Source organism: Vanessa cardui, chromosome 10, assembly GCF_905220365.1.
Source record: "Vanessa cardui chromosome 10, ilVanCard2.1, whole genome shotgun sequence".
NCBI classification, from domain to species: domain Eukaryota; kingdom Metazoa; phylum Arthropoda; class Insecta; order Lepidoptera; family Nymphalidae; genus Vanessa; species Vanessa cardui.
In genome coordinates this window covers 2341446-2368630 of record NC_061132.1, presented here as the reverse complement: position 1 = coordinate 2368630, position 27185 = coordinate 2341446, and the positions used below count along the sequence as shown (strand labels likewise).

General features: G+C 33.6%; 1 protein-coding gene and 1 long non-coding RNA gene across 2 annotated transcripts; one reads left to right on the top strand and one right to left on the bottom strand.

The window, feature by feature from the left end:
* Nucleotides 1-3903: 3903 nt before the first annotated feature.
* On the top strand, nucleotides 3904-23731 carry LOC124532977 (cuticle protein 18.6-like). Its single transcript, XM_047108118.1, has 4 exons — nucleotides 3904-3991; nucleotides 21721-21913; nucleotides 22788-22988; nucleotides 23451-23731. The coding sequence occupies exons 2-4, from the start codon at nucleotides 21721-21723 to the stop codon at nucleotides 23612-23614; spliced, it is 558 nt and encodes a 185-aa protein (XP_046964074.1). The 5' UTR covers nucleotides 3904-3991; the 3' UTR covers nucleotides 23615-23731.
* A 1252-nt stretch (nucleotides 23732-24983) lies between these two features.
* LOC124532978 lies at nucleotides 24984-26847 on the bottom strand. The gene is made up of 3 exons (XR_006966676.1): nucleotides 26746-26847; nucleotides 26259-26358; nucleotides 24984-25077 (listed from the first exon to the last, which is right to left on the bottom strand). It is a non-coding gene; the product is annotated as an uncharacterized LOC124532978 (long non-coding RNA).
* Nucleotides 26848-27185: the final 338 nt, after the last annotated feature.

Here is a 27185-nt window from a genome sequence, read left to right as displayed (position 1 = left end):
CATTGGGAACTGAGATGCTATGTCCCTTCTGCCTGCAGTTACACTGGCTCACTCACCCTTCAAACCGAAACACAACAATACTGCGTACTGTTGTTTAGCGGTAGAATATCTGTGAATGAGGGGTAGTGGGTACCTACCCAGGCGGCCTTGCATAAAGCCCTACCACCAAGTTTATATAATATTTCATTTTATATAATTTATTTATTTCAAAAATATTAAATTCTCATAATTGTAATAAAATTTTCGAAGTAAAAAAGAACAACGGTAATTAATTAAATCTTATTATTTATTTAATTATTTTTTTACATTACAATTTACACGAATAGGAAATTCATTTTTGTGATGTAGTCTAAAGTTAAAGCGCGTGAAACTGCGAGGCAAGGCTACTTATAAATCAAATTGTGTTGATTTTTTTAGTTATAAATTATTTTACATTAACATAGCATAGAATATTTTAGGATTTTTTGTTTTTAATTCACTTTAATTATAGTTATAATTGTTTTAACAATTTAGGCAATATTTTCATAATAAATAAAATATAGGACAACGTCACATACATTACTCTGATCCCAATTTAGGTAGCTAAAGCACTTGTGTTATGGAAAATCAAAAGTAACGACGGTACCACAAACACCCAGACCCAAGATAACATAGATAACTAATGAACATTTTCTACATCGACTTGGCCGGGAATTGAACCCGCCACCTCAGGATGGCGTACCCATGAAGAACCTGTGTAGACACTATCGGTAATCCGATATCAATTGCTTAGGAGGAGATTTAAGAGTTTGTGAGTTTAAGAGTGAGCCAGTTTAACTGCAGGCACAAGGCACATAACATCTTAGTTCCCAAGGTTGGTGGCACATTGACAATGTAAAGAATAGTTAATATTTCTTACAGCGTCATTGTCTATGGGTGATGGTGACCACTTACCATCCGGTGGCCCATATGCTCATCCGCCAACCTACACCGTAAAATAAAAGTTTTTAGTTGCTATCTGTCTGTAGTTTTACTCTATTGACAAAATGTAAAAAATTGTTCGATAATTTCTCAGACAAGCTTGACTCTGAATCACGCTAGCGTTTGGTTCGCCGCAACATACATATATGGGTCTCGACTCGTTTCTTCCAACAATGATCGTTCCCTCGTCACGGGCAGACGGGCGCTCGCCGGGGCCTACCGAGGGACTCGACCTTGCGGACTGGTAAAACCAACTCACTGACTTATCGATTCACCGCAACTGGATTCTCTGCAACTTGCACATCGCCATTGTCATCGGATCAAACACCATGGTTAGTACGTGTTGCCACCAACAGTTACCGCGAGGTCCATTCTGGCCTTTGTGGAGATCAGTATGTAATGTTATGTACAGGAATATAGTGTCATTTGCCGATATTTGTGTACAATTGCAATTACCACGTTGTGGCAATAAGTGTCTGGCAAAAGAACGGAAGTGATCTTTTGAATCGTGAGTGTTCACTTATCATTGAATAACATAAATTATAATATATTATGTATGCGTGTACATAACATGCACATATGATATATTGCATGCATATAAAGAGTACTGAGTTACTTGCCATTCTTCTCGGTAGAATCTGTATTTCGAACCGGTGGTAGCTTCACTTAATATAATTGTTAAATGACGATTCAATAGTGTTTGTAAAAGCGTACTTGAATAAAGTAGTAGTTAGTTAGTAGTAGTTTTCTTTTGAATGTCTTGCATGACCATATATTTAAAATTTCATGACAAATACGTTAAGAAAATAATATTTTTTATATTCGAATATAAATAGAGACATGATCTTAAGTTTTCTTAGAAATAAACGATTTGTTTTATCACTATAGCTTATGATATGACCTCTTACTTATAACTAGTTTGTACCATTTGATCAATTTTTATTTTTATTTTGAAAATTTGAAGAAATATCTTCAAAGAATCAGAGGATAGGAAAAAGACGATGCAGTGTATGATTTTATTTGCAGTTTTTCTGCCAGAGCCTGACAATAATATCTTGTATCATGATATATTAGGTCGGGGAAAAAGTCTTTTCGCATATAGTATGTATGAACTTGTAATAAAATCTCTTTGGCTATATCATTTGTATCTGGCTGGTTTTGGTATTATTAAAAAGTTTTAATTTTAAAGAAGGCACTTCCAAATTCAAATTAGGAATTTGTGTGATTTTCATTTGTTTTTGTTGTTGTTAAAATGAGTGAATCTAAAGAAGAAATTCGATACATTTCAAAATTTTACTATAAAAAAGGTAAAAATGCAACTCAAGCCGCGAAAAAAAAATGTGATGTTTATGGACCTAATGCAGTATCTGTGAGAGTAGCGCAAGTTTGGTTTAAGCGTTTTCAAGCCGGAAATTTTGATATCAAAGATGCATCTCGCTCTGGTCGCCCTGTTACGGACAAAATTGATGCCATTTTTGAAAAAGTGGAGCAAGATCGGCATATTAGTAGTTACGATGTAGCTGAAGAACTGGCAATTGACCACAAAACGGTTTTGACTCATTTGAATAAAGCTGGGTACACAAAAAAGCTCGATATATGGGTGCCTCATGAACTCACTGAAAGAAACCTAATGAACCGTGTACTCATTTGTGATTCTTTATTACGACGTAATGAAACCGAACCATTTTTGAAGAAGCTGATAACTGGTGATGAAAAGTGGATCACATACGACAAGAACGTGCGAAAAAGATCGTGGTCAAAGGCCGGTCAAGCTTCACAGACTGTGGCAAAACCCGGATTAACTCGCAACAAGGTAATGCTGTGTGTATGGTGGGATTGGAAGGGCATCATTCATTATGAGCTGTTACCGCCCGGCAGGACCATCGATTCAGAACTGTATTGCGAACAATTGATGAGATTAAAGCAAGAAATTGAGAGAAAGCGGCCAGAATTAATCAACAGAAGGGGTGTGGTTTTTCACCATGACAACGCTAGACCTCACACATCTTTAGCCACTCAACAAAAATTACGAGAGTTTGGCTGGGAGGTATTAATGCATCCGCCGTATAGTCCTGACCTTGCACCTTCAGATTTTCATCTGTTTCGGTCTCTGCAGAATTCCTTAGGCAGTGTCAGGTTAACATCACGAGAGGACTGCCAAAACCACTTGTCGCAGTTTTTCGATCAAAAGCCCCAAAATGTTTACAGCAATGGGATCATGTCACTACCAACAAGATGGCAAAAAGTTATGGAACAAAATGGCACCTACATACTTTAGTCAAATGTAAATAAACTATAAAAAAAACTTTTTGAATTTTCATATAAAATACGAAGAAACTTTTTCCCCAACCTATTATTTGTTCAACACGCGTGCGTTTATTTTTGCATTTGATAGGGTGCGTTTAACAAACCTTTAACCTTTGGTCCACTTTTAAGATCAAGATAATGATCGAAAGGTCGAAAGAGAATTTAAGATGTCGCCCCGCCAGTCCTCTATAACCAAGAAAGCTGCAAAACCTACTGACTAATATGTCCTACATAGTTGGGTTGATTTGGTCGAAGAAAATTAGAGGAATTGCATAATACGAATATTATTCGAGTAACGGTGGATATTACCTCGCAAGTTATACGCAAATGTGCAATAAAAAGTAAATTGCATTAGTAAAACAAAAGCTACTGGAACGGCAACAATACTCAACCATAAGACCGGCGGTGAGAAGTCAATATAACCGTCACTACATATTTAATTAAGCTGAATCTATAAAAACAAAAATGCTTATTAATTCATTCACTCATATACATATATGTATATCTTCAATTCCAAACGAGATATAAATATAGAGAGCCCATGTATACTCACAAAAACATTGCAAGTGAAATTACTAATCAAGTTATCAGTAATAAATTCTAAGATCAAGTATATCGGTAATCATTCAGCTATCATTCACTCACAGCACCATTCACTCTTCGACCGGTTAGCCTTCACGGCAGTCTGTCGCGTAACTTCGACCGCGGTGCACCCCCCAACAAAGTGAGTGTATATTTCTTTAACGAGTTTATTTACGTTATTTACACAAGTAAATAACGTAAATAAACTTATTTACTATTGTTTATGTAATAGTGTGTATTATGTGCAGCTTATGTGATGTTATTAGAACATTCGTGATTGAATATTATTTAATTAATTTTATTAGTAAACGGCATTTTTTGGCAGCAGGGATTTTTTTTCGTTGCTCACTTTTTATCGAATTAAAAAAAGTCACTAATATAAAAAAACTTAATTCTAAATTTAAAATTATATTCTAGATATGTTTATTATTATTTATATATCTGTCCAGTTATATTATAAGATATATCCGTGTACGAATCTTAGTGTCATAATATATTTATAGTATTTCGAAAGGGTGAATGAACTTTTGTTTTATAAATTTCTTAACAAAATTCTTAACAGTGTCGATATTTGTAAGCGTTGCATTAAAATTACGCAATTTTCTTACTTAATAACTTAGTACTCGTAGATTTGCTCTAGATAGAGCTTGAATACACTTATAGCCCATACCTTCTGGGCTATAAGTATAGTCCTAGATTATAGCGAAGCTTATTATCATAAAACTTAACCTACATTTCGGCGGAAGTTTCGTTATTTCGCCATAAGAAAATTTACTCGATGCAAAATGTTCTATGTCAGTTGATGATTTGTATTAACTTATTACTTTCTGGAACTAAGTCCTGAGCTGTATATACTCTATATATAGTGCGTTTAACTATGAATAAGATGAGGAGTTTGTCTTCGATAGCGATTATATCGACATCTACCATTTCGATTTGAATTTAATAACGCTAAAGAGTTCATTTAGTAAGAAATATTGTAGCCATGTAAAAGAGATGGCCCAGTGGTTAATACGCGTGCATCTTAAGCGATGATTGCGAGTTGAAATCCCGGCAAACACCACTGAATTTACATGTGTTTAATTTCTGTTTATAAATAATCTCATGCTTAGCTTTCAATATCTTGAGGTTACATTCATGTGTCTAATATTAATAAAAAATAGAATTGGATCGTTAGTTCCGAAGACACACACATAAAATCTCTACCTCTTTACAATATAATAATATAGATAACATCGTTTCGTAAAAAGTATAAGTATTCATATTAGTAAACATAACACAATTGCAGCAATCGTGTTTAACTTACATAACTGTTATAACTCAGAATAGAAGTAGTTCAAAACACATGTAATATTAAACTACTGATGAAACTTCCCGGTCAAATATTTTAACAAAGCGTTCGTAGAATATTATGCCTTATTCGGAATTATTTAAGTTGAATTTTATTTGCACGTCTGAATCGTAAGTTAAGCTCGTTCAGTGTTAAGTTACCACTGGCTCAGCTATACAAAGCTAGAGAGATGCGATTTTTTTTTGTTTTCATTACATTGAAGCGTCAGTAGTGCAATTGTTTATAGGCCTAGCGATGTAAAAGTCGTAGAATCGTGCCTGACCCTTTGGGCTGTTATCGTCCTCACTTCGACACACAAGTGATAAGCTTAAAGGAGGGGTAAATAGAATATTAGTAATTTCTTAACAGAGTTTGGGCATTGATACTATTCTAGAGAGCTGAGATTGCCCAGTGGTTAGAACGCGTGCATCTCAACCGATGAAAGCGGGATCAAACCCGGGCATGCACCACTGAATATTCATGTGTTTAATTTGTTTATAATTCATCTCGTGCTCGACGGTGAAGGAAAACATCGTGAGGAAACCTGCATGTGAGAATTTTGTTAAAATTAGACACATGCAGATTTCCTTATGACGTTTTCCTTCACCACCGAACTTGATATGACTTATTAACACAAATAAATCACATGAAAATTCGGTGGTGCTTGCCTAGGTTGAACCTGCAATCATCACTTAAGATATACGCGTTCTAACCACTGGGCCATCTCGGCTCTGAATTATACATATAAAACTTCCTCTTAAATCACGGATGTTTATTGATGAAACCTACTTTAAAATCCGTTGCGTAGTTTAAACGATCTAAGATTGTACAGCGCCAAGCTTTATTATGTACTATGTATACATTCCTTCAGAATAATCATACCTGTGGAAACTGGGGAATTGAAATCGTACTCAACATCATCGCCGTATGCGATAAATACTATTTTTTTTTATTAAATATCGTATACAAATAATAGTTAATATTTTAGTTTTAAACTTAAATCAGCCTTAAGCGTCGACGACCTCCGTGGTCGAGTGGTGTACACCGGTTTTCATGGGTACGCCACTCCGAGGTCCTGGGTTCGATTCCCGGCTGAGTCGATATAGATTATCATTAGTTTTCTATGTCGTCTTGGGTCTGGGTGTTTGTGGTACCGTCGTTACTTCTGATTTTCCATAACACAAGTGCTTTAGCTACTTACATTGGGATCAGAATAATGTATGTGATGTTGTCTCATATTTATTTATTTATTAAAGCGTTTCCGACGCAAATATATACTTTATTCAAGTAGGCTTTTACAAGCACTTTTGTATCGTCGCTTTACAGACTATAATTAAGTGTAGCTACCACCGGTTCGAAATGTAGATTCTAACAAGAATAGTCAAGAATCACATAGTGTTTATTGAATAATACGTTCCTTCTTAATGTTACATCTTACGACAATATAGAAAAATTAACATATTATGTATGCATATAATATACTTCTACTGTACTGGGATTTACCGACAGGCCTATACACATAATATTTATCAAAACTCCACATCAGAAATATTCGAATTAGTTATTAATATGCAATCGTTAATTCACAGCATCAACGAACCGGAGCTTAAAACGGTTGACCTTTCCTCGAAAAAATTGTTATCAAATATTTTCACTATCAATCTTCAAGGTCACTCAAGGACGAGCCAAATAAAATAGACCTTATTCAGTTATGTTAGGTTTCAAATTCCTCTGACAGATTTTGAAGATGACTGTAGCTTATTCGATTAAAAAAGTATTTTATTATATAATTAACAAATAAAAAAAGAGAAAACCGATTTGAAGCAATCAAATCAATTAGGATTTTTGATCGAGTTGGTTCTCGTATTGCTTTAATATTCACGAACAAGATATTTAATATAAAAATAATGTTCTTGATTCGGTAATATGTAGATTATATTTTTTTAATGCCTTTTTCTTGTTAATTCGATCAACTTTAAATTCGGAGGAACACCTACTGTCCAGAATAGTAAGACTGGATACAAGTTCTCAACGCATGAAGATCATAGAATATAACACTGCGGTTTGTAAATTTCCCACTGCTGGGCTAAGCGGTCCTCTCCCTTAGAAGGTTAGGTTAGGTTAAAGGTGGAAAGCGGATTGCCTGATTCACATGTGGCAAAATTTCATTGGCATGGCAGTTTCAGACACATGCAGTTATCCTCGCGATGTTTTACTTTACTATCGCGAAGAATTATAAACTCAAACTTAGCATATGAAAATTCAGCGGTGCTTGCCTGGGTTCGAACCCGCTACCATCATGAAATAATAGCCACGTTCCGCTCGTTGGTTCTTTTCAGAAATAGTCACAAATGTTAATAATTGACGCAACATTGATGTCACAAGGTTATCAAATCTGTATAGAGTTTATAAGTCTATACCTGAATCGAGTACTGATAGTACAATGTATTTAAATGATGCGATGATCATTAAGCATGTAACAGCCCTTTAATCACTTCTGGGCATCTTCCTTTTGCTCTTAAAACAATGCCTAAAGCTTCTACCACCAAGCCAGCTTCATTACTGGTCCGTGAATATACATGTATCAGAATTTCAGTCAACAAGTGCTAGTTTTATTTTTCGATTCATTTTTTCCTTTATAAGCCATAAAGGTGAAATATAAACACAAATTACATGAAAATTGGGCATTTTTAAATTATGAGTTAGCTAATGTCATAACAAAATAGCCCCCTTTATACTATGCCAAATGATGACCCATTTGTCAATACAATATTTAAATAACATCAATAGGCTTAGAAATAGTTTTTACTTCTGACAGTACCAGTGTCTACTATCGAAATTTATCAAGTAATCGTACAACGGATGGTCACTTGGCTGATACGTCTTTCTATAATATATGTGCACTTAAAATATATTCTAGAACATACCAAAATTCAAATAATTCCGAACATGTTTCTCATTTAAAAACAGAACACGTGTATTCGACGGAGACGAAACAAGGCTTCTTACGTAACACAGGCTGATCTGTTTAAGATGGCATTTGTTGTGCAAGGACGTTGAGATTGTTCCAAAATTTACTAAACGATAAAGAGTATCTTGTCTTACCGTCTCAACTAACTTTATATAACGATTGTACTTAAATAATTCACATGATATATGAATAAAAATGTATGTGTGTTTGTTACTATTATTTCTAAACAGTTCATCGGATCGTGAAGAAAAATTGGCGAGTTGTTTTGGGTACGCCCAAAAACGTTAGAATAAGGTATATTTTAATTTATATAAGATTTTCGATATATTTATATGACTGTTTCTATTTTCATAGTAATCATACAAAAGTATAGTTTTATAATATTTGAAGGTCACGAGAAGGCTTCGTTAGGGTTTATGCTGAAGGAGTCTGTAGATATACAGTGTAAATAGTAAGTAAACGCGATTAAGAAAGTAATTATGCTAATTATACAATTACATAATTGGTATGCCTTTGAAATGTGATAGAGTGCTTTCCAATCTCGGTAGCGACTATGAAATACAATAAAATTAATGTTCGTGCGTCGAAAGTAAAATTGCAATTGAATTTATAATCGTTATTAATCACATCACTGCACAAATTAATTGACTTTGTGTAATGATGTAGAATCGTAAAGTCGATAAAAGATTCCATATTTAATGACATATTTGGCTGGGACGTCGGTGTTTTCACTAGTGTCTTAAATGGAACAGTTCCAAAACCAGGGACAAACCGTGGTCCTTTGAAAAGTTAAGGTGTTTTAGTCAGGAATTTCCTGACTAAAACAGAACAACAAATTCAGTTGCAGTTCAAAGTCTGGCAATTGGTATGGTGTGTCCGCTGCTTCGTAAGGTTCGTAAAGGAGTTTGTCCTGAGCTGTTTCTGAATATGGGAGTTCAATAACTGTATTAGCACACACCATATACTGCACGAACTGTTTTTCAGATGATCAGGAAGATAACATATTCAATAATTAAAGCATCAAATACTTGTGTTGATCTTACCAATCCCTTTTGAAGGTAATTGATGAAACTTTGACCTATATATGCAACACCATAAAAACATTCGCCGTGATTCACGGGCTCCCAAGGATAGTAGGCTTAACTATGCAACAAACAAACAATTAACCTATCACGGAAATATCAGTACGCGATTTTATAACGACCTTCAGATTGAAGAACAACACGGATAACCAATTAAAATACCTACGAAACATATTATTTTTTTACAAATCAGCAAGCAACACGACACTAGAGGTCACGAGAAATATGTCAAAATATCCATGTCGATACACGATGTATTACCTACAAGCGTTTCAATTACAAGGTCAATAATTTTTGATCTTTTATTACAAGCACAAATAGTGATGTGAAAATCTGCGGTGAGCCATGACGTTGGGTAACTAGTGAGGCAACTGACGTGTGGCAACACTAGTCACACGTCGATATAATTTGCTATCATAAGTAAAACTTTCATTTGTTTTGTTTGTAATCCAACAGACCTCGAGATGGCATTGTTGTAATGGGGAATGGCGTGGATGTACAATGCTGTGGGAAGGAAATATCTAAATGGTTCACCTGTCTGTACTTGTTCAAATTCAAAATCTATATTCAATGAGGCGTTGCACTGAATATACACGATAGAGTATCAAACAGAGAGAATGTCAGCGAGTTTTTTATATTAGGTTGAAGGTTTTACTGCAACTATTATATTCTATTTTTCTATTCAAAATAGCCCGCCACAACTTTTTTGTAACGGTTTTACAATTGAACATTTGTCACCTGCTGGTACGTCTACACCACCGCCCATATGCAGTTGTGAAGTAAGAAATATTAAAACATTGGTGACGTAAGGATTTATATCACCAATGATCCACCAATCTTGGAAGTTAAGATAATAAATAAATATGAGACAACATCACATATATTACTCTGATCCCAATGTAAGTAATTATACACTAATGTTATGGAAAATCAGAAGTAACGACGGTAGCACAAACACCCAGACCCAAGACAAGATAGAAAAGTAATGATAATCTACATTGACTCGGCCGGGAATCGAACTCAGGACCTCGGAGTGACGTACCCATGAAAACCAGTGTACACACCACTCGACCACGGAGGTCATCAAATAATATTTCCCTTGTACCTAAAGTTACTAGCTCATGCGACCTTCAAATTAGAACACAACCATACTTGCTGTTTGGGTACAAACAGTTAGTGAGACATACCCGGACAAACAAAGCAGACAAAGCCCTACTACAAATATATCACGCATTATACTTCCACTTTTAAACCCAACTTGAACATATTTAAAATAGGATGATCAAAACATTTAAGTATTAACATAATAGCAAGTGAATCATCTTCGTAGTTATTAAAATCAATATTTAAACCACCTACAACTGACAATATGTTGACATTAAATATACAAAACGCACACTTTATGAACGTGGGATCAGTAATTAGTAAGAATTAACTGGCATTAATATGATTCAGCGTAAATGTTAAGTCATAGACAATGCATAATGATAAATTTAAAAATAAAGATTTTGCCTTGTCTCATATATTGGAGATCGGTGCGTGTGTTAGCTACTTACAGTAGTTGATAAAGGAATTTGGCAGATTTTTTATGCTGACGGTCCACCTGATCTTACCGACAGCAAAATAAATTCCAACCAGACGAACAACGCTTCGCAACATTTCTCAAGAAGAATTATAAACACAAATTCAATGATTCTTGGCCGGATATAAACCCGCAATCCTTAACATATATATTTTTATTTATTAGACACATACGAGTACTCTCTTTAATAATAATCTTAGTTCGTGCTTAAGACACCCATGAGATGAAGAGCGTTAGGTCTCTTCTAGTCTAGAAATCAGAACAGCATTGAAGATATGAAAAAGACACGTAGTATGTGTCGACTTGATAAAGATGGGTTATCACATTTTACTTTTTATGTGTACAAGCGGTGTTTACCTATAATTAGTTGTTACGCTATTCTATGTATATATTCTAAATGTTTTACGTGTTATATTCAGTGTAAACAACTGTTGGTAAACCTAAATAAATAAAATAAAAAAAATCACAACGTCCACATTTTAGCAGATTTGTAATAATTGAATTCATTATACATGTTAATAAAAAGCGAGCCAACTATACTATATAACTATACTACGAGCGAGATCTATGCGACAGGTGCGCCAAGTATTGTAACTTGATGGTTGACTGCCAAAAATCTATAGATGCCAACAGATACTATACAAAGCTTTTCAATTAAAAAAAACAATTCACAAACGCGTACTTAAAAACGAATATTTTGTTATATTATATTAAAAGTAATTAATATACAACATAATAATATTATACAAAACACAGAGTAAATAGATAAATACAACATAGACCCAACTTTAATAAAAGAGGCGTACAATTTCGGCAACCTTATCTCTACATAGCGATCTATTCCATGCAAACAACGGTGTAGGTTAGGATAGCTAATAAAACATGAGGTGGGTTGTGCTGTAATAATCAACAATTAAATAACATGAGTCTATAACAAATACTAAAAAATTAATTTAAATATAGAATCCACAATAATGTGATGTGGTTTGACAACATTGGTAGAATTACGTCCAAACCTAATAAAGTTATCAGCAACGCCCAATTCCAATTATGATCCAACATAATCAATTGTTACGCCCACAGTATCATATAACAATAACATTGTCATGTGTCATCACGAATGTTTCCATATATTATCAGCCAATTATATGATAATAATGATGATACGCCAAGGTTGATCGTACCACTTCCTAGGACTGAGTCCCATTTTTGGGTAGGCTTTGTTTATTTTTGTTTACATAATGTAAGATGGCTCTATGAGCCTCTTCATGGCAATTTCTACAGTTTTTTTATGGACTAGGTTGGTGGACGAGCATATGGGCCACCTGATGGTAAGTGGTCACCATCGTCCATAGACAATGAGGCTGTAAGAAAACTAAACTATAACTTACATCGTCAATGTGCCACCAACCTTGGGAACTAAGATGTTATATCCCTTGTGTCTGTAGTTACACTGGCTCATTCGCCCTTCAAACCGGAACACAACAATACTGAGTATTGTTATTTGGCGGTAGAATAACTAATGAGTGCGTACCTACCCAGACGGGCTTGCACATAGCCCTACAACCAAGGATGTTATAATGTATATAACTTTAAATTTTAGACGGAGTTCTTTAACGATAATTCTGAATACAAAAAAGAGCAAGCGCCACTGAATTTTCATGAGCTCAATTTGTTGAGAATGTTTAACACTACTAGTAGTCGCCAGCAGCTTCGCTCGAGTTTTGTGGGTCAGACACTAAAGTAGCCCATGTCCTTTCTTGGAGTTCGAGTTAGCTTCATACCAATTCATCAAATTCAGATAAGCGATTTAGTCGCGAAAGAGTGACAATCAGACAGACAGAGTTACTTTCACATTTATAATATTAATATAGATTACTATTCGGCGGTAAAGAAAGACATCATGAGAAAAATTACGTGTAGTAATGAGAACCATGTAAACACCTAACAACATTGTATCAACAAAGTAAGGTCTTAAGCAGCTGGACATATACAGGCTGCTCTATGTTACATATATATCTATAGTACGGACATATCAGACAGTAAATATCTGTATATATAATCGTATACAATAAGTCAAACGAATCTTAAGGCGGCCGTCCTTACGGAACGCTAAAATAGCACTTACTAGTTTTTAAATATCTGAAAACTGGAGCATCGAATATGGATAAAAAATTACATGCAGTATCTTAATAGATATGTCTCAAGTTTCACATCATAATATATCTAAAATATACATCAATAACCTAGCATATTCAGCGCCAACATGACTCCAAACACTGAAATCGACCTTTTTTATTTAGCTTTACTGAGTTATTTAGCTGCTAGTTTATTCATGTATTTTTGCTTAAAAAGGGTCTCAAAAGTGTAAATAATAAGTGTACCACATTAAATTTTTATTATATTACACAATATTTTAGTATTTTTTATTTAAATATTGCTTAATTTTTTGCATTCGTCGTCCATACATTTTAGTAAGGAGAAAATCATTTGACGGATTTGATTTTTTATTCGACATCGCTGTCAATAAATCTTCAGTCCCTCCCCAGAGCTCAAGGTGAGAGCACGTCAATTTTATTTCGAGCCGGACATTATAATTACGCGAAACGTCTACGCACACATAGACAAGCGAACATAAGGGTGGGGCCCGAGTGTCGTGGGACGCAATTGTTAATTTTTACTTTTCAAGGAATCAGATGAACTGAGCAAGTATGATTGCTAATCGGTTAACGTTTTACTTATCGTTGCTTATTAGTGCAGTCATTTCGTCGAAAAAAAGCAAATAAATGACAATGAAAGGCCGTGAATTTCGGGGCGCTAAGGCCGCCATCTTGAAAAAATGGTAAAATTCGTTCCCGGCATTAACTCGGCAATCAGATTCGAAAATTTTTACGAGAACCTTTTTTGTACCTTTTTTTGTGCTCTACAAAGATATCTTAATCATTTTCGCGTTCGTCGTTATCGTCATCATCGTCGTCATCGTTATGAAAATATCGATCAAAAAAGTCAAAACTCAGCAACAATTTTTGTTTTAATTTTTATTTTTGGTCATAAATATCGAAAAATTTGTAAGATGCAACGCGTAGCTCGATCGCCCGTTCGCTGGAATGGATATTCGAGTTGTGGAGATCATGTTGCACAAGTCTCGTGATTTTGTAGTTTGTCTGAGCCTGATCTGATGAAGTAGATGGTTACCTCGTCGCTCCTGCATGAGCTGCAGAGTCTCTGCTGATGGAATTTCTTGCCTTCATCTCGCAGAATTCCTACCACTTGTTCAAGTTTCTGGTCAACGTCGTTTGTGGCTTCCAAGGCAGCGAATCGGTTGCTATCTCCGGCTTGAAGCATGTTAGGTCTAAACGTAGACTTCATCAAATAGGCACGTTCGAGCTTGAAACGAATATCCAGAGTGCCTCGTACGAGTTGGTGATCACTTCCGGTATTAAACCCGGTGACCAAAGAGACATCTCTTAGTATCCGTCGCTTGTCCATTATGATGAAATCTATCTAATTTTTGGTCATTGCATCGGGGCTTTGCCCTGTCCACTTCCGTTGGGCTGTTTCTTAAAGAATGAATTCAGATTGCTCCTCTTTTTCTAGGAAGTTCCACTCCTGATATGCCTTGGTACATATTATCCTCTTCATCATCTGAAGGTGTCTTGTTGGGTGCGTAACCTGTACAACTTTGAAGAAGTACGCAACCCCTGTCAACTCACTGGAGATTTCGACAACGTTATTAATGAGATTTAAAATTAACATGGCTATTTTTATCATGAGACTCATGCACACAAGACATTCGTAGATAATGTCCAAATATGGAGCTGCATCTAATAAACATAAAAAATATGGTAAATATCCCATTTGTATTGAAGTTATTAATGAGGTCCTTATGCACCAGAAACCCGGTCCCGCCTTGAGATTGTTGGTTTCCCTCCCTGAAGTTCATAAGAGGACCCGAATCTAAGAGATTTTGTCCTCTCCCTCGCTTCGGACTTCGCAGAGACCTCAAAGGTTCGGGCTAGAAATCGCAGGGCGTTCACGCATAGGTGACTATGTCTGTATCACTTATTTACGCTGTTTTAGATGTTCATACCACCATCAATCGGTCGCCAGGGCCTCGTAGATCAGGGTGCACCACATGCAGGTGTGGATGACTTGGGGCATTGAGATAAAGTTGCGCCCCTTTAGGTACACTTTTACGAGCAATTACGGAAAATCACAAATCGCAATTCGGCATTTGGATAAATGATTTCAAGCATCTTCAACTTTAAAAAGAAAAAAAAAGGATTTGCATTCTGAATTTACCTCTGTAAAATCTTAAATATTAATGTGCAAAATTTGTAATGTCGAATTAGAAATACAAAATTGTGAGGATGAAAATTGTGGAAACCTGAATATAAATGAGACTGCTGTGTCTGGTTTTATGTCGAAAGGTACTGATTATGCTGGATTAAAACAGGTTTCTGCTTATCTTACAATACACTGTAAGTCTAAAAACCTGTACGATTAATGTTATACATAATATATGATTTAGTGTTACTAGACGTCGCAGTAGACATTAACGAAATACCTGTGATCACAGTAGTAACTGATGCATGCTGGTCTAACAGATCATATAGAAAAAACTACGCGGCTCTATCATTTAATCAAAGTCACTGTATCGTCATATATTTTTAAAATTATGTTCCAAAGTATTATTATATTTCTCGGTTGACTTAACTGGAGAGTTTTACTGCTTTGGAGCTGCTGTTTTGTGGAGGATTTGCTGCCTCACAGTTGCCTAATTTTTTTTTTTCTAAATTTAAAACGAACGGTAACTCATACCATTGCTCATGATGTTGATGACGTTAGTCTGCTTAATTCTTAAATATTTAACTGCTTTATTAAAACATTAGTTAGTACATAGCGCTAAACAAAAATGTTGATATACATTCCTCTGTGTATTGATGCTTAGTACCTTTTATGACCAGATCCCGTCAACGGCCCAACCCCTTTATTTTTATATACCTACTATAAAATAATTTTAATTGAATTATTTCATAAAAAACATTTTCTTGTGTCATTGACTTGTTTAACCAAGACAAAGATTTTTTATCCCCCATAACACCAAACATTTTTTTTTATTTTTTTGTAAATGTATGATTACTTTTTTCTGCTTCTGATTGTAATTTATATAAAAAAATTTGTGTTAGATATTTTTTTCATATCGCTGTTATCGTAATAATTGTCAAATTGTAATATTTTTTTGTGTTTATTTAATAGTGAAATGAAAAAAAAAAACAATATAATTAATATATGCTTCCGTTATTTTTATTTATTAAATATTAGTAAGTGATTATTTAATGTGTCTAAAATATTCTCAAAATAATAATTATTTATTCAGAAGCATAAAAAGCAGTTGAAAATCTAAAAATCATTAGGTATATTAGGCATCTTATTGCACTCGGACCGCACCCTTTGCTAAAAAACAATTTAAGATTGATTTTGCGAGTGACAACCTCATAGCTAATTACATTGCTCGTATTTAAATGTATTTTTATAAATCCTACGTTGTGAATGCGCAATGAAAATATAATTTATTCGTTGCATCGACAAAAAGCAACTAAGTATTTCAGGGGATGCGTACGATACACCGAAAAATGCAAATGTATTATTGTAAAATACCTATGTGTGTGTTCGAAAATAAATTCCCACGCTTACAGACTGCGCTCTATTTTACACGAGTCAAAATATAGTGCTTTATTCTTATTTATAATTACCAATCGAATATAATGTTTAATTAATGTACATAACAGGCAATGGATATTGAACAGAGATCTAATCTCATAATGAGAACATACTGCGTCATTCTCTAATTCACTGAAACGAATTTCTTTACGATAGCCTTTACCGACAAGCACGAATTAATTCGAATTAAACTCATGGAAATAATTATAATACGGGTTGTATTATAATTATTTTATTATTATTATTCTATTACAACATATAAAACAAAGTCGCTTACTTCTGCCTGTCGCTATGTATGCTTAGATTTTTAAAATTACGCAACGGATTTTGATGCGTTTTTTTTAATAGATAGAATGATTCGTGAGCAAGGTTTTTGTATACATCACATGGACAATATAGTAATGAAACACTAACAATTTCAGAAGTTTCTAATGTGATCTGGTAAATAAGAAGATTATGTATATTTAGTATCAGTATTGCATCCGTACGAAGCCGGGGCGAATCGCTAGTCTAGTCTATAGTTGGATAATATTATCGCTGTATCTATTGGGTCATCTGGATTTACAAAGATAGATAGAGATAGATAGATACAACTGGTAATATCTCCAATGCGTTACGCCACAAATAAAATCTGTATTACTCAATGATACCGTTAAAGTGCCGCTCTCATTAAATGACATTACAAATTATTTTGATTAAGTAATGATAATAACATTATGTATTGCTGTATTGCAAATACTTTTTGTCTGGTTATCGTGTTCAAACATTTAAAAAAATATCGCTATCTTATAATAAATAAGAATTTAAAATGCAATACTTTATTAGACTGTAAGTCATATTTGGGAATATGCAATATTCTTTAGGAAATATATAAAATAAATACCTTATTAGAACTTTTAGAAAAGGTCCTTATACTTCTCGGTTGTGATTTCAGTTTAGACAAAAAACGTGCAAGCATGTATAATATTTAGATTTAGTCATTAATTTGACAAAGTTTCAACTAATAAATTATACTACAAATAGTAGATTTTTATTTTTGAATAATTTTAAACGTAATAACTGGAATATTTTTAAATAACCTTTTTTTTATTAAAGCCTTGATGCCACGAAAAGATACATTAATTAAATAAACATACGAATAAAAACGAGCCTTTATTTTTATATATATCATATATCTCCTATCGAGATATATGATATATATAAAAATACCTCCCTTTTTACGTGCGTACGTTATATACTCTCCACATTTAAATATTCTAGATAAAAGATAAAGATTGAAACCAATCAATAAACAGACCAGGATCTCAACAACTAATATTTTTTTGGTGTACATTTTGATGGTTGTATAATCTTAATAGCTGTTGACTGCCAGGCAGGATATGTTATATAACTAACATATTTTTTTTTATTTAATGTTCTTACCGGTTCTTCTCGGTAGAATCTACTCTCCGAATCGGTTATAGCTTCATTCACAGATAGAAAATGTGCTTGTAAAAGCCTGTTTGAATGAAGTATATTTTGATTTGTTTTTTTTTTCGAGATTCAAAAAATATATATTTTGGAAATATCGATAAATTTCTGTACAATCTTCAGTCAGGCAATCCAGATTCGAAAGGTCTTATATTAGTGGAAACAATAAGTGATAATACACTGTCCGGAACTGTCTACAACATTCCAATATCTGAATTGAAGGCAAGACGCGAATTTATATCAGTCCTAGTTCCCATAAAGTTTTCAAGGACCAACGTATCTATTTCCAAAGACCGTGCACATATCGATTAAGCTAGCTACGTAATATACCGGCGCCATCTAAAGGTCACTTTGAGGTCACTCGCGTAAATTGGTTACATTAAACTTGTCTTACTTCATTCCTTTCTAGTTTTTTATTTTCGATAGTCTTTTATGAAAAACGTCGAAACAAAAAGATTTAAATGAGCGCCATCTTTATATCCTGTTGTGTGTTATAAAATTGTCATTTTTTAAATCTTTTATGTCTGATTGTACCAAAGCTACCATAATATTAATTAATAAAGATAAAAAACTAAATTTTGTATCTTATATTTCAAGGTCATTTGATTTTCTTGTTTTAATATTAGCTAGGTATTTGATAACCAGAGCTTAAAAATTCCCAGCCTTACGCCTTACCTTATCAATACTACCAATTACGAGCTCCTTTAATTTAAAGTAATCCCGAAATTTTCACATTCGATTATGATTCCCATACGATCAGTTTTAAGGTTGCTTTTACCGAAACTAGTGGTAAGGTTTTGAGCAGAACTGCCTGAATAGGTACCATCTTCTCATTAAATGCAATTACGGATACAAGAGCTGACATAATACATGCAGTGGCTATCGACAGTGATTTATTATCATCGCAAATATTGATTCATTTTACTAAAATATCTATGCCTTTATATAAGTATAACCACGTACAATCAGATGGTATAATTGCACCTATGTCATTATAATAACTAAATATATATATAAAATATCAACGATTGATTTAACTATCAACGATTGAACAAACAGTGTAACTCATTCAGAAACAATGATTTCTAAAATTACCTGTGCATTTTACAAGATGATTTCGATAAAGTTTAAACTAGATAATTGGACCAGTTTGAAACCAAATCCCGATCTCGGTCAAGAGTAGAGAAAAGTGAGTGTCCGATCAAGGTGAGGCTTGAGTATGAAAAGTATTGCAAGCATCACACTTAAGTTATATGTTTGCGTAAACTATCTAGACATTGATTTAAGTTAGCAAATATATATTCTACCATTCTTTTTAAAAGTCTACCAAACAAATATTTTTTAAGTCAAAACCAACTACAACTGTATGAATTAAATTTGTATGTAATCTCCATTATAAATTTGTCGGATTTTTGAACTGACTTTGAAGGCTTCCCTTAGTCAATCTTCCTATCGAGATATAATGGGTCTTTAATAGGTCACCTGTCTTTCTAAACAATTTCAATGATATTTGAGCATGGACTATCCAGTTAGATATGTGTTACCTGTACAAGTCTGCGGAGTTCCACAGGGTTCCATATTTAAGCCTGTTTTATTTTCCATCTGTATCGATGACAATATTTACAAACTTATGTCTAAATATTAAAGTATCGTTATTTTATCGTTACAGTGAGTTTTAATAATGTAAATTGTATTAGTAGAAAAGCAAGAACATTCATTGGCTAAATAAAATTTGCTCATCTAGATGAGTTCATCAAAACATGTATATACAAAAATTATGATGTTGTTATTAAAACAGATTATAAAAATAATGTATGCAAATCGTGAATCCGTGATGATATCTTAGAATATATTCGACATGACTATGATGTCATAGGTAAATCTAGAAAATAAATAAAATTGATTTATATGTGTGTGTGTATACAATAAACACATACATGTATATATATATATTTAAAATATATTAACAATCATATATTTTTAATAAAATGAATATAAATTTAAGTTACATTGAGAGACGAATAAGGTCAATTTAGCTCATTAATTGTTTTTTCAAGAGGATTTGACATTAAGATCCGGATGTTAGCAGCGCTTCGGTCGTGAACGTGTGACCCCAGCAATTAGCTTCGTTTGCAGTGACCATACGTTTAGCAAGTCTAGGCGATTTCGAATAAACTGTATATCTATTTAGGAGACATATCGACTGAAGACAGGATATACTCAAGTCTTATTTCATATTAGACCAACCGTTTGCGTGTGTTTCAAGTAATTGCTTGCGATTGTAATAAAATTTTCAAAGTGCAGAATTTAAGATTTTATGGCAAAAAAGTGTATCTGGTTCTACCTAAGGTTTGAACCTTAGTGAGACGTTTAGCGTATTGAGACACAAAATCAACAAAGTAAATAGCGGTTATATATTATGTGGGTAGGTGGAACATCCCTAATCCCTCTAATTGTATACAACTTTGCCTAGTGACGAATTTAGACCTTAATTTTATTTTCAAACTGACTCAAAACAAATCAACCTTATGTCGTAGTGGTTACAATATGTAAATTTTAGCCGATGATTGAGAAGCTTGAGAAAACTTGTAGATGGAATTCTGAAAAATGTTTCCAAGATCCAAACTTTATTTTCCCAGCCATGGGGCATTAACAGTTAACTTTACTTTTTTTTAAACATTAGATCATTTTAATTTTCAAATATGTCCCGATGTAAGCGTGACGCATGGACACCGCGCGTGACGCAACCGTAACAAAGGTCGCTGGAACAAGTTTCACTCTCTATGGATCTTCTACATTCCTGTTGTCTCTCATAGTCCGGTAACTGAATGAATTCGGTTATTCCCCTTTTTATGACGAGCTTATTTATTAACTTTGTATTTTAATATTCTATTGTTTAGCGAAGGTCTTATAAACTATAAGAAGGCTGTATCAAACAAACAGATTCAAATAATCTATTTAAAAAATGGCTGGTTTGAAATGACGATATTAATATGAATGCGATGTTTTAAATTTATAATTAAATAAAACCAATAAATTTTCATATTATATAACTCGATATTTTTAATGCTTTATTAATAGTAAAGAAAAAAAATGTCTACGCCTTTACAAGATTCAAAACGGCCTATAATAATCGCCACATTATAAAAAACAAAACATAACTCAAACAAAATAGATGTTTTTAATATTCAAAGGCACATATATATGTTAATATGTAATGCGTTAATGAACTTTGATAATAAACAAGTGACGCTATATTAACGGAAACAACATCCACTTAAAGGATTATAATATTAACGATAAATGTTTTAGGCATTATCAGAATCGCTCGTCAACTTCTGTGATAAGTTGGGCACTTAATTATCCTCTCGGTGGTAGAGTAAAGTAAAATAAAGTAACAGTCCGTATATTTCCCACTGCTGAGCTAAGGCCTCGTCTCCTATTAAGGAGCGGATTTAACATAAATTAAGCACAAGCACTGGCCTATCTCGGATCAATCTTTATTAAAGTAGGTTTATTCAATAAAGATTATACTTTATTAAATTAATCGTAAATGATCAGATTCACTGATCGGAATTGCATGGATTTTTCTGTTAACTGTCTATTTAGTGACATATTCAATAATACAACTTTAGTATAGTCGGAAAATACGCAATGAAATATAGTTTTTTATTTTTTTATTTTCACTAATTATATGTTCTGGTGTTTTCAGATGCTGATCAAAGTGATGCTCGTTATATCGAGCGTAGCGCTCTCTAGCTGCGACGTCTCCCACCTGGAGCCCGAGATCATCACGGAGCCTCCGCCACCAAAGCCGTATGCTTTCTCGTACACGGCCGGCAGGTACCCAGGACACACGGACCGTCAGCACGCTGAAGTGAGCGACGGCAGTGGTGTAGTCAGAGGTATATCTTCAAATAATGATTCTTTATAAAACTCTACTAATATTATAATTGTAAAATTGAAAAGATGTATGGATGTTATTACTCGTTCACAAAAACTATTGAATGGACTACATACATCATAATAACATACAGGATTTTCGTACAAGGCACTAATATGGTATTTTACGTCAAAGCATGGGAGTTACAATTCGGTATACCTACATAACCTACAAGTAACTTGAAATACCTAATGCATAAAGGTGAACACCGCCCTAGACTACCTCAACAGTTTCCACAACTATAATAGCAAAAAAAATCACATCAAAATCAAATAGGAAATACAACAACGTCATCGCCATTCAAACCCTGAAGCACATGAGATAATAAGACAAATAGACAGGCCTAGGCAGGAAAAAAGTCCGGGACATGATCATGATGACATGATGATATCCTCAATAAAGTTCTCAAATGAGAAAATTGCGTACCTGGTAGACCTCCTTCGAATCTTAATAAAATCCAGCAAGAGCAAAAAGTACCCGTGAAATAGGTTGAATCAAGAATGATACTCCTTTATAAAAAGGGTAACGCGTCAGACATGAGTAGATATTATATTACAAGCTTACTTCCTAAAATAAATATATATATAATATGTTTGCTATGTATAAATTATTCGCAGCCTGTTTAAACAAGAGAACATAAAAATACTTCTTGCATGCACGCTTAAAAATATGGATTGATTTGGGCTTATTACTGATGATAAAAATTTCATAAGACATGATCCTTATTGAACATATGCTAATTGGGATCTGGAAATCTTTTCTATAATATTCTCGTAATATAAAATTATAACAATTCAACGTAGTTTTTAATGTCACCAATTTATATTAATTTCCAGGCACCTATTCCTACGTGGACCCTCGCCATCAAGTCCGCACGGTGGACTACGTGGCTGACAGGGATGGCTTCCACCCGGTTCTGAGCGATGTACCGCCGGAACACCCAGCTGACTCAGCGTCAGTCGCTAAAGCTAAGGATCGCCACTTCGAACTCTACGCTAAGATTGCTGAAGAACACGCCCACCACCCATTCCCTGATGGTAAATGTTGAGAAACTTTAAATAATTTAGTATCGTTATCTCTGGTACAGCTTTTAATATATAAAGTTTTCATATGTAATTTTTATATCTTAAGACAAAACATTTTGTATGCCTTTATTATAAAATACAATATACTTATATGGAAATGACACTTTATCTAATATAAAGTACCTTAAACTTACGTTAGATAAGGCTGAAACTCATTTTTTCTTTTAATTGAACACCACTACAATAAATATTTTCAGGCTACCTTTTTTTTTTAGACGATCTGTAAGTATTGATACTTACTAATCGGAAATTTGCTTGTGCATATTACTTTGACTAACAAAATATTTTGGATCATACTTCGTAGTAGATAATTTTGCTATCCATAAGAAAGCGAGACGGTTTTTTTGGTTAGTCATACTGTGGTCGTTATGATGCAAAGATTTTTGCGCTCAATTAGCCGTATAAATTTTCCAGAAACAACAGTGCCCCGACAATCAGCAGCAGTTGCAGCAGCAGCAGCGAAGCACACGCAGCTCTTCAGGGTGATCGCGGAACAGCACGCACGCATCGCAGCAGAACGGGAAGCACTCCAGAGAGAAGAAGAAGAAAAGCAACACTTGCAAGAACTCGGACAGTAGATAAAATTATACACTAACAGGACTTTGGATAATGATGTACTGTCAGCGAGACCTTAGATAAGACCCTTTAATATTAGTTTTGCCAATTCTGTAACAGATTATTCTAGACACGATTAACAAAAAACATCTACTAGGTTATACTAATGAGGTAATATACATATAGGAGCCTCGATAATGAAACACCAAGAACTTCAACCGGTGGCATCACAAATGAACCTGTATTTAGATTAGGTTGATGATGTTTGAATTGTACAACTTTTCAAAGGATCTCAGAACCCTGCAGAGTTTGCAAATCTAATTGAAATTAAGAAGAGTGTAGTTTTTGATCTGATCTTGAACAATATTTTTTTATGTTTATATTACATTTTACATCAAGGTACTTAAGATATAAATTTAGTTTTCGAACTAATTTTGATATTTAAATTCTTCTAAAATTAGTACAATATATTTTTTTTGCTAGATTTATCTGGAGTAATGTAAATAATTTTATTTTTCCATGACCTTAAACGTAATAAATGTACTTAAATCTAACTTTAAACCTTTGTGATATAACATATGAAATATGAATCAAAAATGTTAATTTAATTTCACAATGAAGAAGAAGGGACTTTTGTAATTTTATAGTTTTTGTACGTTTGCCATATTGAAATTAAATTAAACATAATAATATGTACATTGTATTTTTCTTGCTAAACAATTTCTCCTATTTAGATACTTCAGATTCTAAATTTATTTCAAGACAAAGAATTCGGAATATTTTTTTTCTAGCAGTTTATTTCTGGTCTTACGCTGGTCGAGTAAACTTGGGCAAGCGATCTTTTTTCTTTTGTTAAATTGTGAACTAAAACCCGATTTTATGTTGCTAATTTGTTCTTACAAATTAAATCGTTCTCGGCATTGAAATAAAAGACAGTGAAGAAACTTGCCTATGGCTAGATAGACGTACCAATGCTTATAGATATTGGTCAATTTTTTCATCCCCTTATACCTGATGAATGGGTGGTACCTATCCAGCTGAGTTTTTAGACAAAGCCTTACTACTAAACAAGCTTGCCTTAAATAAGTGCCAATCCTTCTCGCCTTAAAATAGAGGCCTTAGACCAGAAATGATATATTTACAGGCTGTCTACTTTGCTTCTCCTTAAGGAGATAAATACATTTGACCAATAGTGGAACGTTCTCTTTTTGATATTTAATTTTAAAATAAATAATTATTATTATTATTATATATATGCCTATATATGTACGTACATATAAAGGAAATTGTTTCATTATTAAGAAACCGCTTGTACGAAAATTTAAAATTTTAATTTTGACGGCAGGATCTTTTCCACTTTGCTTATTCCTGTTTAGTAAATGAAACAAAATATATCAATGCATAGATTTATTAGTGCAATCAAGATAGCCAGTGTTTCGCGTCCGTTGATGTATTGTTTTTGTTCCTGTCATCTAACCGGTGCTGTCTGTAAAGAAATAAGTCGCTATTACAAATCTCCAATAAATAAAAATAGATATTATTTCCAATCCATGAAATTTAAATAGTATTTTTTTAATATATATATTTTTTAATTCTTAATAATAGATGCAATTCCAAGCAAATAAATGAAAAATATACAGGCAGAGACAGTAAGACTTGATGACGACGACTTAATAATACTTGAAATTAATGCAAAATTTTACTACAAGAATACGGGAAGTCTGGTCTTAAGTCTACACTGTCCCTGTCCTGTCAAAAGAAATGACCTTCTACCGTTAATGAAGATAAGGGAAGGGGCATACATCTGTAGCTATACATAAATACTAGTGCTTCATATAGACAACGGCTGTTCTCGGGGTTGTTTAAATGCCGCCACTTGAGAAATTGTTTTTGACGACATATACTTTTTTTATAAGTGGATATTGTATTTCGACAGTTGTAAATTAGAATAGAATTATATATTTGTTAATAAAATGTCACATGATTTATTCGACGATAAATTCTGATTTAACAATTTACATTTAAAATGTTTATTAAGACTGAATTAATATATAATTAACAATTTTCATTAAAATAATACTTTTTAGAAAAAGAACATTGGATTTAGGGTTACGTCGTATTCCGTCACAGGACTGATCGAACACTGATTGTGAAAATTTGTTTATTTGAAAAGAGCAATAATGCTACTTGCATGCCGTTTTTTTAATTGCTGAAGGCTTTCCAAAAGGCTAGTGTTAAAATATTGACGATTCAAAAACTCTTCATTTTTTTATGGTATAGGTTGGCGGACGAGCATATCACCCATAGTGGTCGCCATCACCCATAGATCATTATCTATGGGTGATGGCGACCATATTTCTTACAGCGTCATTACGCTGTAAGAAATATGTACTATTCCTTACATCGTCAATGTACCACCAACCTTGGGAACTATGTTATGTCCCTTGTGCCTGTAGTTACACTGGCTAAACTAATTGTTCTCATCGAACACCAATTTATTTTCTCAAAGATCCCAGAAATTATCTCGTTTATAATCAGGATCCAAGTTGAATTTTTCACGCTTCTTTACGACCGGTTCAGATTTGTAGCCATAATTAATTTAACCATGAGATTGTTTTTCAAATTAATACTTTTAAAAATTCATAATAAACTCAAAATGGTACTCACTGGTAGGTGCAGGTGGTGGTGGTGGAGGAGGACCACCTCCACAGCCAGCTGACTCACGGTTTCCCTTGATACCAGCATTTGGGACTATATTCATACCACCCTTTAAAACAAAGATTTATTTAATTATAACGTCTTCTGGTATTGATAACTAGTGGTCCGACCACCACCAGATATAACATTGATCATAATCATTTTAATCAAAAGACATACCTACTAATAAATAGTTATAGTCTAAAATTAAAATGAACTATTTATAAATACTAGGTTACACTTCTCGCGTCGTCACGGGACTGTAGAAATTACATTAAAATTCAATGTCATTGAAAGAAAGAAATATGATAATATATAGCAACGAAGTATATGGCATAGGCGACGAAACATCAGAATTATGTATGACAACATGAGATTCGATCTTAGCCTCAAGACGTGCCATTATAAGGATACATTAAGAAAAAAAAGAATAATAAGATATGTAAAAACTACTTACCACCACAGCGAAGACTATTGCCATAATGGCCAGAATCATTGCAAGGAATTTCATTTTGAATTTTTAGATCACCCAAATCGAACTGATCTACATCGCTTTACAGCACCTTATATATGATCCAATCCATCATACAATTCATATATGATCCAAATAAAAAATAACCAGCAACACATGTACTTTAAATTAAATAAAATCCTCCAAGGGATAGTAGGACATATCACCAAGGGAAAGGAACCATAATCGCTTGCATATATTAACCATAGCAAGTCACGAATGCGATGAATAATATTAACAATATACATGTGAATTATATTTTTTGTGGCAATATTTAGAGTAATGTTGACAATTTAGCAAAGCGACAGAGCGTTGATAAATACACATTTGTCCCAAAGCTATTAATGTGACTAAATTATTTTAAATCGCTTCTAAAATACATTGTT